The 11,220-nt window shown below is 46.0% G+C and overlaps 2 protein-coding genes across 2 annotated transcripts; one reads left to right on the plus strand and one right to left on the minus strand.

The window, feature by feature from the left end:
* Nucleotides 1-6,296: 6,296 nt before the first annotated feature.
* On the plus strand, nt 6,297-6,612 carry MYCFIDRAFT_103775 (uncharacterized protein; the record flags this gene model as incomplete). The annotated part of the gene is made up of 2 exons (XM_007923868.1): nt 6,297-6,374; nt 6,439-6,612. Coding segments are annotated over 2 exons (252 nt in total), but the record flags the coding sequence as incomplete, so codon positions are not given.
* Nucleotides 6,613-6,756: 144 nt separating this feature from the next.
* Nucleotides 6,757-10,410, minus strand: MYCFIDRAFT_114328 (uncharacterized protein; the record flags this gene model as incomplete). Its single annotated transcript, XM_007923869.1, has 4 exons — nt 6,757-6,864; nt 7,115-7,299; nt 7,393-9,451; nt 9,580-10,410. Coding segments are annotated over 4 exons (3,183 nt in total), but the record flags the coding sequence as incomplete, so codon positions are not given.
* Between the last annotated feature and the right edge of the window lie 810 nt (nt 10,411-11,220).

The following is an 11,220-nucleotide window of genomic DNA, read 5'->3' on the forward strand; positions in this document are numbered from 1 at the left end:
GTAGCAAAGGTGCATTTAGAAGGCTTGCAATATAGGCTATAGGCCTGCAGGCGGTCGAGCACCTTACGCACTATAGCCTAGTGCTCTGCAATGTTAGGTAAATGGGTATAGACTAGGATATTATCTAGGTAAACTATACAGAGATAGTCTAATAGGCCCGAAAGGGCCCGATTGATATAGGACTAGAATATTGTAGGGGCGTTTGCTAGCCTAAATGGCATAACTAAGTACTCGAAATAGCTATAGCGAGTGCGAAAGGCTGTCTTCTATTCATCGCCCTTACGAATACGAATGCGGTAATAGGCGTCCTTAATGTCTAATGTAGTATAGTAGTAGGCACCGGAAAGGCGATCGAGGGTCTTATTAATAAGAGGGAGTAGACAGCGATCTTTAATAGTAATAGCATTAAGCCTACGATAATCGATATAGAGGCGCAGGCTACTATCCTTCTTTAGTACGAATAGGATAGGTGCACCGGCAGGGCTATTACTATACCGAATGCGACTATTGGCTAGGTTTTCCTCTAGGTACTTACGCAATACAGCAAGCTCTCGTTTACTAAGGTTGTAGAGGGGGCCAAAAGGAACCTCTTTGCCCTCTATAATATCAATCTTATAATCTGTCTCCTTAAATATAGGCAATGTCGATGCTAAGTAGTGTTTAAACATATTAATATAGGTCTCTCGGATGGGCTCTAGTATGCGAGCAAGCTAATTAGGATCATTAGGGGGCATAGGTTCATCGTTATTACTACCGAGCAAGTCGGTCGGCAGTCGGATTAGCTAGGGTCAGATTACTAATAAATAGGACCCTAATATCGTTAGGGCACTCGCTAACATCAATATGTTCAATGTCCTCTTTCCTAGCGATTCTAAATCGCTACTATTAGCTGCCTAGGTCTATAACTATAGCATAGTACTTAAGAATAGGGTTGCTAATAACAATATCGGATAGGAGGCTGTCTATGTCTACCGCGTAGGCAGTAAAGTTTAGTAGGCGTTCATTTCCGAGGTCGTCTTTTAGAACTATAGGAATATAGTAGGCTCTATAGGTTAAGTGCCGAGCGTTATTAAACCAAGCAAGGGTTAGTAGGTTAGTCTTCGGTAGTTGTCGAAGGTCTAATTGCTTAGCTAGGTAATAGCTAATAAGGGCGCTAACTGAATTTCCGGGGTCTAGTATAACCTTTGCCTTATAGTTAGTGTCGGGCCTAGATATAAGACAGGTACGTATAATAGCTGGTACAATGTCGATAGTCTTACGCCGTACGAGGCTAACAGTTAGTGCGGCGCTTACTCTTTTTTCGAAGGTTGGCCTATAGGGGTAGCGTTAGCTGCTAAAAGGTACTTTCGGTACTTAGCGGTAGTACGGTCGACTCGGGCCTAATCCCTAGGTTTGTCGTATTAGCCTAGCAGATAGCTAGTGCTATCGCAATTGAAGCACTTCAATCCAGTTAGTAGACTGCCGTAGCTGTTATTGTTAGTTAAGCGGTTAGCGTTATAAGGATACGAGCCCCTTCTACGGCCCCTATCGCGGCCTCCTCTATATAGCCGGCGGCTACGGCCTCTTCTACGGTTATTGTTACTATTCCTATTATTAGTATTATTGTTATAGTAGGAACCTTAGTTTCCTCCGCGGCTACTACAATTGCCGCGGTTGGTACTAGCTAGTCGGATCCTCGATTCTAGTCGTTATTAGAGCTAAATAGCCCGTTCGGCTGTTTCTACTTCGACTATGAATTAAATGCGTGTTAGGTTGGCCTGTTCGAATACACGACGGCGGTCCAATTTAAGGACCAATTCCTATCGCAATTTAGGGCGTATTTCGGAAATCTAGATAGAGTCGGTCTTGGCTAGCAAATCGTCCTTAAGGGTCTTTAAATAGGCCTTAAATAAGCGAGCCGATTAATCAGTCTTTTGTTTGGCTCGAAGGTATTAGTCCTAAGCGTATTATTGCCTTAGTATAGGGTTTCTAAGGGTGTCTAATATAATGGTCTTATAGTCTTGCTACTAAACAGCGGTCTAATTAGTAAGGGAGTCGAAATGGTTATCCTAGGTACGTTTTAGGTCTCTATTAATGTATTGCATAGCATAGACGACTAGCGAATAGTCGTCTAGCAGGGCCCTTAGTGCATTCCGCTAGTTCAATTTACAATCACGTATATAATTATTATACTGCTTGCGGCTAGAGCTATCAAATACGGTATAGTCTTTAAGCTTAGCGTCCTTCTTTTAAATAGAAGGTACTGCTACTGGCTCTAATCTAGCAGTGGTTGTTAGGGCTTCCTATAGGCGGCGAATCTCGAGGAGATTATCCTTTAGCTATTGTTTTTAACGTAGGGTAGTAAGCCTGTTTTAGGTAGCTTCTTAGAGTCTCCCTACTAGTTAGGGGCTAAAGGCTGGTTAGCTATATCGACGGTTAACAATATTGTTAAGAATGTCGTCGATAGGCAATTCTAGGTCGTCACCTAGAACTATAGGTTCTTCGGTAGGCCTAGTAGTAGGCTCTTTAGCAGGTACCTTAGCAGGTGCTTTAGTAGGCACTTTAGTAGGTACTATGCTACTAGTATTGTTATTGCTAGCGCTGCTAGCGGCAGCACGGTTGTTGTTGCTTCGTGATAAGCCGGCTATTGTAATAGGGGGTAACACTAATAATGTATTATTAGCCCCTAAGATGCGGATGTAGCGGAATTAGTAAATATCGGTCTAGTGTGCTTGACTTAGTATAATAGGCCGTATAGAAGGCCTTGCTTAATAATTAGTACGGTTGTTTTAGTAGAATGGTACGTATAGGTCCCGTTCTTCGGGCGTAATATAGTTAAATCGATAGTTTTCGTAGCTATACCGCTAAAAGCTTAAAATAAGGACTATCTAGCTACTGCCCTTAAAGGGTAGATCGAATACTATATAAGAAGGGTTATATCAGCAGGTAGATAGGGTAGTAGTAGGTACAAGTAGTATTCGATAAGGAGCTAGGAGGAGAGGGAGGAAGGTAGGAGAGTTAGCCTAACGCTAAGCGCTAAGCCCTGCCTAAGGCACTAAGACCCTAGCTTTACTCGGCCTAGTCACATGCCAATCACGTGTAGCCTCTTTGGCCCTAACAGCTAGCCTTCGAGGACTGCTTTAAATACGGTATAAGTAAGATAAACTAGCGGATTAAGGCATAGTAGCGTTAGTAAGCACCTACACTAAATAGCTAGAGGGGCTATTTCTACGAGTTACTACGCGAGTTACTACACGATGCTAAACTACTAGCGGATCGGATTGCCTTCCTTGCAATCTATATACTAATTATACGTTATAAAGTCCTCGAATTTGTTTACCTCTAGAATAGCTATCGTATCCGGAAGTAGGCTAATCGACTATACGTTATACTAGGTATTCCGCATATTCTATACTATTATCTAGAGCTTAGCGGGCATTCTTATTAAGGTATTCCTATACCTAACGGCGCACTTAATAATATAGAGCAAGACCTTTAAGGATTCGGTATATATTAGATTCTATAGTATAGACTCGCTATAGACTCGCTAATAGACTCGCTAATTCCTAGATCTTAAAGCCTACCTACCCGAGGCTACGCTTTCTTAGTATAAGATAGCATTGTAGATTTATAGCTTCTCGTATCTAGTAAGTAGTAGCGAGAATAGCGATAATGTAGAGCGCCTTTACCGCTCTGCCTACTTGCTTCTTCGAGGGCTAGCTAGGGAGTATATAGCTATAGGGTTAGAGCCGGAACTAATAGAGTTAGATAAGCTATTAGTAGCACGTAGTTAGTTAGCGGCGGCTCGGAATTAGAAAGCTAGGTTAATTAAGTTTGCAAATAATGTATACTAATCTCCGATCTACGAGCCGGCCGCGAGTATATAGCGAGTCGCTTTTTCTAGTTCGATTTTATCTATAACCTTCTTAAACCTCTACTATTTCTACCTCTATTTATCTAATAATGCCTACTAATTAGGGCACCTATTGCACTAAATTAGGCGTCGACTATGCAAAGATATATAGTAAATACCGATACTGTTTACAATGCGGCCTTCTTAATCCCGATCTACTAAGCGAGCAATTTGTTCGCGAGCAATTAGTAGCCGCCGCTACGAGTAGCTCCGCGAGTACGGTACGAGGCTTTAATACGTTCCCCTCTATACCTAAGGCGGCTAATGCTATACGCAATGCTGCTAGTTAGTTTTACAAGCTAACAACTCGAATACTAAATGCTAGATCTCGGAGCCTCTCGCAACGTCTACTAATACCTGCTTTAGCTTTAGCTTTAGCTTTATTAGACCTTAAAGCATAGGCATACTATTACCGCTATTTGATCTATACTTAGTATATAGAAGTTAAGCTTACGAGTACAACTAAGACATAGTTCTATAGTAAACCTAACCTATATACTACTATTACGGATGCCTAGTCTAACTAAGAATTCCTCGAAGCCGAGATAACGTTTATAGACTAGATTGTCGACCGGATTGACGCCTACGAGCTACTAGATAGTAGTATCGATCGGACCTAGGACTATTATAACTACTTCCTCTATACAGACTTTAATAAAGCAACTAATTAACTAAAGAAGCTAGCAAGCAAGGCGCTTCGATTACTTAGATAGGCTTTAATAGTCTATAAACTAGTAACAAAGTTATTATTAGTCTACGAGATTAAGCTCTATATCTAGACTAAGTAGGAGAAGTAGTAATAACAAAAGCGGAAACATCGGTTAAGTACTATTACTACGAGTACTAGTGCGAGTAATATAGCGAGTTAGCAAAAGGTAGTTAATAGCATTGAGATTAAGAAAGAAAAGCTATAGACTAAGAAGGTTATCGATACGAATTAGCCGCCTAAGATAATTAACTTAAGCGGCGATACTACCGCGAGTATACCGCAAGGTACGCCTACTCCGAAAGGGTCGCGCGAATCGAAGGATTAGTAACCTACTAATAGATAGGCTGCTAATAGCGGTAGACAGGCTAATAGCGGTAGATAGGCTAATAGCGGTAGAAAGGCTAATAGCGGTAGACAGGCTAATAGCGGCGGAGAGGCTAATAGCGGCGGAGAGGCTAAGAAGACAAAGCGCAGTTAACGACTAAAGAAGAAGAGATAGAATAGCAGACTCGTAGTAGACTCGCTATAAACTCGCTCCTTAAATATTATCTACTAGTAGCTCGCGATCGCTATTTAGCTATAGCTCCTTCTATATCGTATATATATCCTTAGACTTAATAATGGCCTTATTCTTAAGCTATTTGAACTACGAGAGGCAATATCCTTCTAACTTATCGAACCTAGCTTCTAATACCTTAATCTTTGCCTCTAGTTTAGTATTCTTTGCCTCTACGGCCTCGACTCGCGCCTATATCGCGGCTAGCTCGCTATTTCTATCGTCTTCTTTAACCTCTTCTATACTAGCCGTATAGCTAGACTTGCCCTTGCACTTATAATAAGCGTAGATACGCTCGCCCTTAGTATTAAGTATACGATACTTAAAGTTATTAGAGCGTATATAGTAGTAGCATAGCGCTAGTATAAGCTTGCTAGAGTCCGTTTCTATAATAATTCTAGTAGCCTTATATTTCCGTAGTCTGTTTAATACCGCCTTCTTCTTATCCGGTATCGCTATCTAATCGAGTAGCTCTTGCTATATCTATACGCTATAGTACTAGAAATCGTAGGTATTTATAGTCGTAGGGCGTCGAAGTCTAGAGCGAGTTAGTAGCGAGTCTATAGCGATACGCCTCGCGACTTACGATAAATATTCTCCTCCTTCTACTAGTAAGTACGCTGCTAAAGCTAAAGCTAAAGCTAAAGCTAAAGCTAAAGCTAATGCTGAAGCTAATGCTACTAAAGCTACGCTAAGAATAAGGTCGCGCGGAATACTAGTTATAGCGGCTGCTACTATCGCTGTCGCTATCGGTATCGGTATCGGTATCGATAGAAGAAGAACATTACGAGGCAAGGCGCGGAAGTGTAGCGAGTCTGAGTAAGGTTTGTCGCGACAATAGGCATAGTAAGGTTAGTGAGGAAGGTACAGGAAGAATAGGAAGCGACAATAGGCTCAAGTGAAGCTATTGAGCCTCTGGTATGTATGGAGCTCCGTCTCAGGGTCCGTTTCGCTCAGTCGCGTCTTCACTTTGGACAGGAGAGAATACGGTAGCATCAAATGACACCTGTCTGCAACATCACCCTCTCCTTACCTCTACGCTGAGCAAAGATGGCCGCCAACACTTTGGTACGCGCAAATGACTTCGCTTGGAATTGCTAATTGGCACGTATAGCAGGATGCTGACTTCTTCACAGCTCGATCGCCTAGTCGGACTCGCAATGCTCATTCTCGCTTCAACCGTTTTCCTTTACTACACCATCTGGACACTTTTGATGGTAATATGCGCACGAAGAACACTCGCAAATATCACGTGCCATGCTGAGACTATGTTTGCTACAGCCATTCGTCGACGACTCGCATCCCGTTCAAGCGCTCTTTCCCCCACGAGTCTGGGCCATTCGCATCCCGGTGATTCTTCTACTTGTAGGTGGCGCAGTAGTCGGAAGTTTCCTCAGCGTAGTCATGATCAGGAGCAACAGGAAGAAGGCACTCAAGGCGAAGCAGAAGGCAGCAGCAGCCAAGAGCAAATAGAGTCCCAGTTTCATGACGAAGAAAGGAGTTGGAATTTGGAATGACACATGCTCTGCTGCGACCAGAGGGACATACAGTCTGTATACAGATGTTACCGATGATAGCAGAACATGTTCACTGCGTCGCGCAGTTCTCACCCAGTACCAGGCCCTGAGCTCCGTCCATTGCAGCATTCTCGCCCCTCTCCGCGCGATGCTGTCGAATCATTTCTGCCAGGTGTGCAAGTGTTGCGCGCTGTGAGCTTCTGGTCAGCGCCTTCATCTTCGCAGGGCTTTTGCTAGGATAGTCGATCTGTCTCAACGCTCGTCTACAGCCGACGAGCGCTGCTCATTCGAACGTCGGGACGATGCCAACATTTCCCAGCTGTCCGAACAACAACTGGAGGAGCTGTGCGTGAGGAAGCTGCAGAACTGTGAGACTCGACTCGGAATGATACCCGACCTAATTATCGTGGCACCGAAAAATGGGAAATGTTAGAACTTACTGTAATGACCGCTTCTTGATTCCCTCCCTCACGCTCCATGTTGTTGCTTTGCATGATCCGATACGCATCGTGCATCCGCTTCCGACTATTAAGCCCATTCGGAGCCACGTAATCGTCATCGTCGTCAATCTCGCGCTGACGCTCGGCAGGAAGAGCAGGCTCTGAAGTTGTCTCGCCGTTGCTCGCTCGATGCCGCTGTGTTCGGTGTCCAATACGCATCGGCCACGCAATTGAACTGAAAGACGAGGCGTCATGCGCTGAAATGCCTTGGCCAAGACGTGCGACCTGGCGTGCCCGAGCATCTGGGGAGAAAATCTTGATGGTATGGTCGATGCCACTGACTGCAAGCATAGTCTCGTATGGGTGGCCCTGAATCACGTTGACGACTTCACCATCGCCTTCTAGGACATTGACAAGCTCCGAAGTCTTGCGGTCCCAGATGAAGAAGTTGCCATCGTCACTTCCGGAGACCACGAAGTCGTCATCGGGGCCCCAATAGTTGACATCTTTAACAGTTCGCACGTTGCAATGGCCACGATACCTGCGTATAGGCTTTGAGCAGGGGACATCTGGTTCCACACTTGGTCGCAGTCGTCTCCTTTCAAATGCCGTTCGGTAGATGTAGCGCGGTGCACCCAAGTTGGGCACGCCGTCTTCCTCGTCTGGTTCTGAGCTTGATTCAGGGTCAATCTCTTCGCTTTCGTCGTCATCATCGTCGTCATAATCATCATCTTCTTCTTCATCATCGTCTTCTTCTTCTGCATCTTCATCCTCGCCCTCCTCAGCAGCTTCGTCCCAATCTTCGAGGACGACGTCGACCTCTTCCCCATCATCTTCGTCCAGCTCGAAAGTCGCACGGGGAGTACTTCGCTCTCGCCGCGCCTCTTGCGCAGCTGCTGTGATGTCTTCGGCGTTGGCACCATCGACCACCTGGCCATTTGGTGCGACGGTTTCGATCGCTCGCACCGCTGGTTCCTCTTCTCCTTCGTCATCGCTGGCGGTGTCGCGAAGAAGTTCCAGCCGTGCCTCTTCAGTAGTTACCTCGCGAACGACACGTCCGAGCCCACCAAACGCGCGGTCTACGTAAATGAAGTTGACACCCTCGCCCGCGTTCAGAAGTACGCCTCGCGCTACCCTCTGTGCCCAATACTTATGTGCTGTTTTGCGATCTTGTGCTTGGATTCGCCCTTCGCCATCATTGTCCGCTAGCACCGTTGCTGAAGACAGATCCGCAAATGGTATGCGAACGGCGGCGGCAAAAGCCAAGACAGCTTGCTTCTCGGTTTGGAATAGAGTTCTGTTCTCGCTCCTTTCAAACCGATTGGCCTCCACATCAACAATGCGCTGATCAGATGCCAGCTGGAGGAGATATGGTATGATGTCTTCATCAAGTGCCTCTGGCGTCGCATCCGCTTCCGACACAGGTAGACGCGAGGCCGCTTTGCTTGATGATGGCATATCGCTGGGTCGTGTAAAGCCCTCGATCAATTGGCCAACACCAGAATCCAACCAAAGAAGTATTGCCTTGAGAAAATCATAGCAGAAGTGTTCCCGAGTCGGGAACTCCAAATCATTACGCCTCACCTCAATTTTTGTAAATTGTGCGATCATCGGATTTACTCCAGAGACTGAACGCAGCTTGCCACCAAGAACACGAGCAAGCGTGCCTGATGCCTGCACAAAACGTCGACTGCTTTCCCGTCTGCGTCGCAGGGTCTGTTGCAGGTACACTTGCTCAGGCTCCGGCTCCATAGGGTATCGCCAGTTTGTCATGATCTCGTCCATGTCGAGCAGCGTCGCACCACATATTCCAAGGGCTTCAGAAAATGGTGCAACGGAGCCTGCTTCCGGTGAGCTGAAAAGTTTCGATCGAATGTTGACTGTCTGTTTTGCGATCTTCTGAGCGGACCTCTGGAGCTCGGTCAGAGGGGTGTACTGGTTGATATGATTCGGTAGCGGTATCTCTTCGCTCTGGCCATTCTGATATCTTATTCGCAGGGCAGAATCTGTAGGGTCTGCAGAGGCATTCTCTGTACGCGGACGCGTGGACGCGGTGGCTTCTTTAGCCAGTGACGCATCACTACCTTCGACCTTACGCTTTCGCTTGCGATCTCTGCCTTCCTTCGACTTTCGCTCACGTAGTGGACTGATGCCTTCAAGATCAGGAACTTCGGAGTCGCGGACGAGGTCGAATGAATATATGTGATCTCCACTCCAGCTTACAATCATTTCATCAGGACGTGCATCGCTGATCTTGATTGCAGTGATGTGGCCATTATCCGCGCGCTTCATTCGCTTCTGACCTTGAGGTGCGAACTTTCGAACACATTGAGTAGCCTGAATTCTCAGTGTCAGCATGTTGCCCTTTTTGTGCGTAGTAACGATATAGATTTTCAGGGGCGTCAACTCGTGCGCGAAAGGCCTTCTCCCGCTAAGTCGAAGAGCACGCTTCGCGATTCACATACCTGTGCCATCAACTCCTGTTCTCCTGCTGACATCTGATCTATGGGTGACAATGGCCTTCCCATCTCTTGAAGCTTGTCTCGGCCCGTCATGCGACGATCGTGTAATAGAGCATGCAGATGAGCGCCTCCCAATGCTATGTAATGCGGCTGGCTGGCGGAGCACGAGATGGTGTTCAGATCAAGGCTATATCGTTTGTATGAGATAAGTGGAGGTGGTACTGGGTTCTCTGGCCCAAATCGTGAGTTCCGAGGCGGAGGATATGCAGAGCTTGGCTGGCGGGTATCGAACTGCCTCACCTCACCGTCCTCGCTGCAAGTCAAGAACAGATACGGACTTGACTCTGTGACGATCCTCTTTACTCGATCTCCATGCGACCTGTAGACTCTGGCGTTTGTGTCTCCATCGCTCAGATACCTCACGCCATTGTAGATAGTGTTTCGTCCTCTTCTTCGTCCCTCAGTTGCCAACGCCGATGCTCTTGATGCCGTGCCCGCTGCTCCTGCATACTCAATATCGAAGACGCGCACTTCACCATCGCCGGCGGCTGTGACCAGTGTTCGGTCTTGCGAATGCGGCATGAACTTCACGCTGAAGATATTCTGTGTGTGGCCAGTGGCCACGGTCGTGCTGAGCCTGAACTGCGCACTGCCATCCTCAGGCTGGTACGTGTGTATATTCAGATGCTGATCATCACTGCCAGATGCAAGCAGGTTGCCACTCTTTGACCACGCGAGCGCGTTCACGCATCCTGAGTGTCCGTCGAGCTCATTCACGATATCGAGATGGCTCACCAGGCGGCGGTCACTGTATAGCTTCCGATAGCTTTTCGATCGTGCGCCCGGATCGTAGATCTCCCTGAGATGCAAATTGATGGCGAAGGAGTCCTTCATGCTGTCCACTGGTGTTGGCAGAGGAGCAGCAGGTGACAAGGCTGTCGATTCGAGATCAATTCAAGTTGAAGCTACCTCCTACACTCTCATGTCTCTCGGTCGGTGACTTAGTCTGGCGCTTGCGGATAGCTCAGCATCGAACGTAGCTGCAGCGGTGGCATAGCAATCTAGTGAGCTGTTACGATGCTGTACATGCGTGTCGATGGTGTCCAAGCTTGTCACCTCTGACTAGTGTTTATATAGCTCGAAGAGCTATACGAGAAGCCTAAGGCGACGAGTGGCTAAAGTCCTATCTAGGACGCCTATAGTAGGCCTAATCTAAAACGCGTATAGTAAGTTATATCTAAAACGCTAATAGCAATATTAATCTATAGTAAGTAGTTCTTTCCGAGTTAGAACGCTTATAGTAAGTACTATTTATAAGGCGTATAGTAAGTCTAATCTAAAACGCATATAGCAATTTTAATCTAAAACTCTTATAGGAATTCTTACTTAGAACGCTTATAATACTAAGTACTATTTAGAACGCGTATAGGAAGTCTAATCTAGAGCGCTAATAGTTAGTACTACTATCTATAATACCTATACTAAGTTTTATTTAGAGCGCGCTATATAGTAATTCTAATCCAAAACGCCTACACCAAGTCTTATCTAGAACGCGTATAGTAAGTACTATCCGCGGTAGAACGCGTATAGTAAGTCTACTAGTAATTCGGAACGCTAATAGTAAGTACTATTAAGAACGCTTAT

Source organism: Pseudocercospora fijiensis (genome assembly GCF_000340215.1).
Source record: "Pseudocercospora fijiensis CIRAD86 unplaced genomic scaffold MYCFIscaffold_1, whole genome shotgun sequence".
Taxonomy (NCBI): Eukaryota; Fungi; Ascomycota; class Dothideomycetes; order Mycosphaerellales; family Mycosphaerellaceae; genus Pseudocercospora; species Pseudocercospora fijiensis.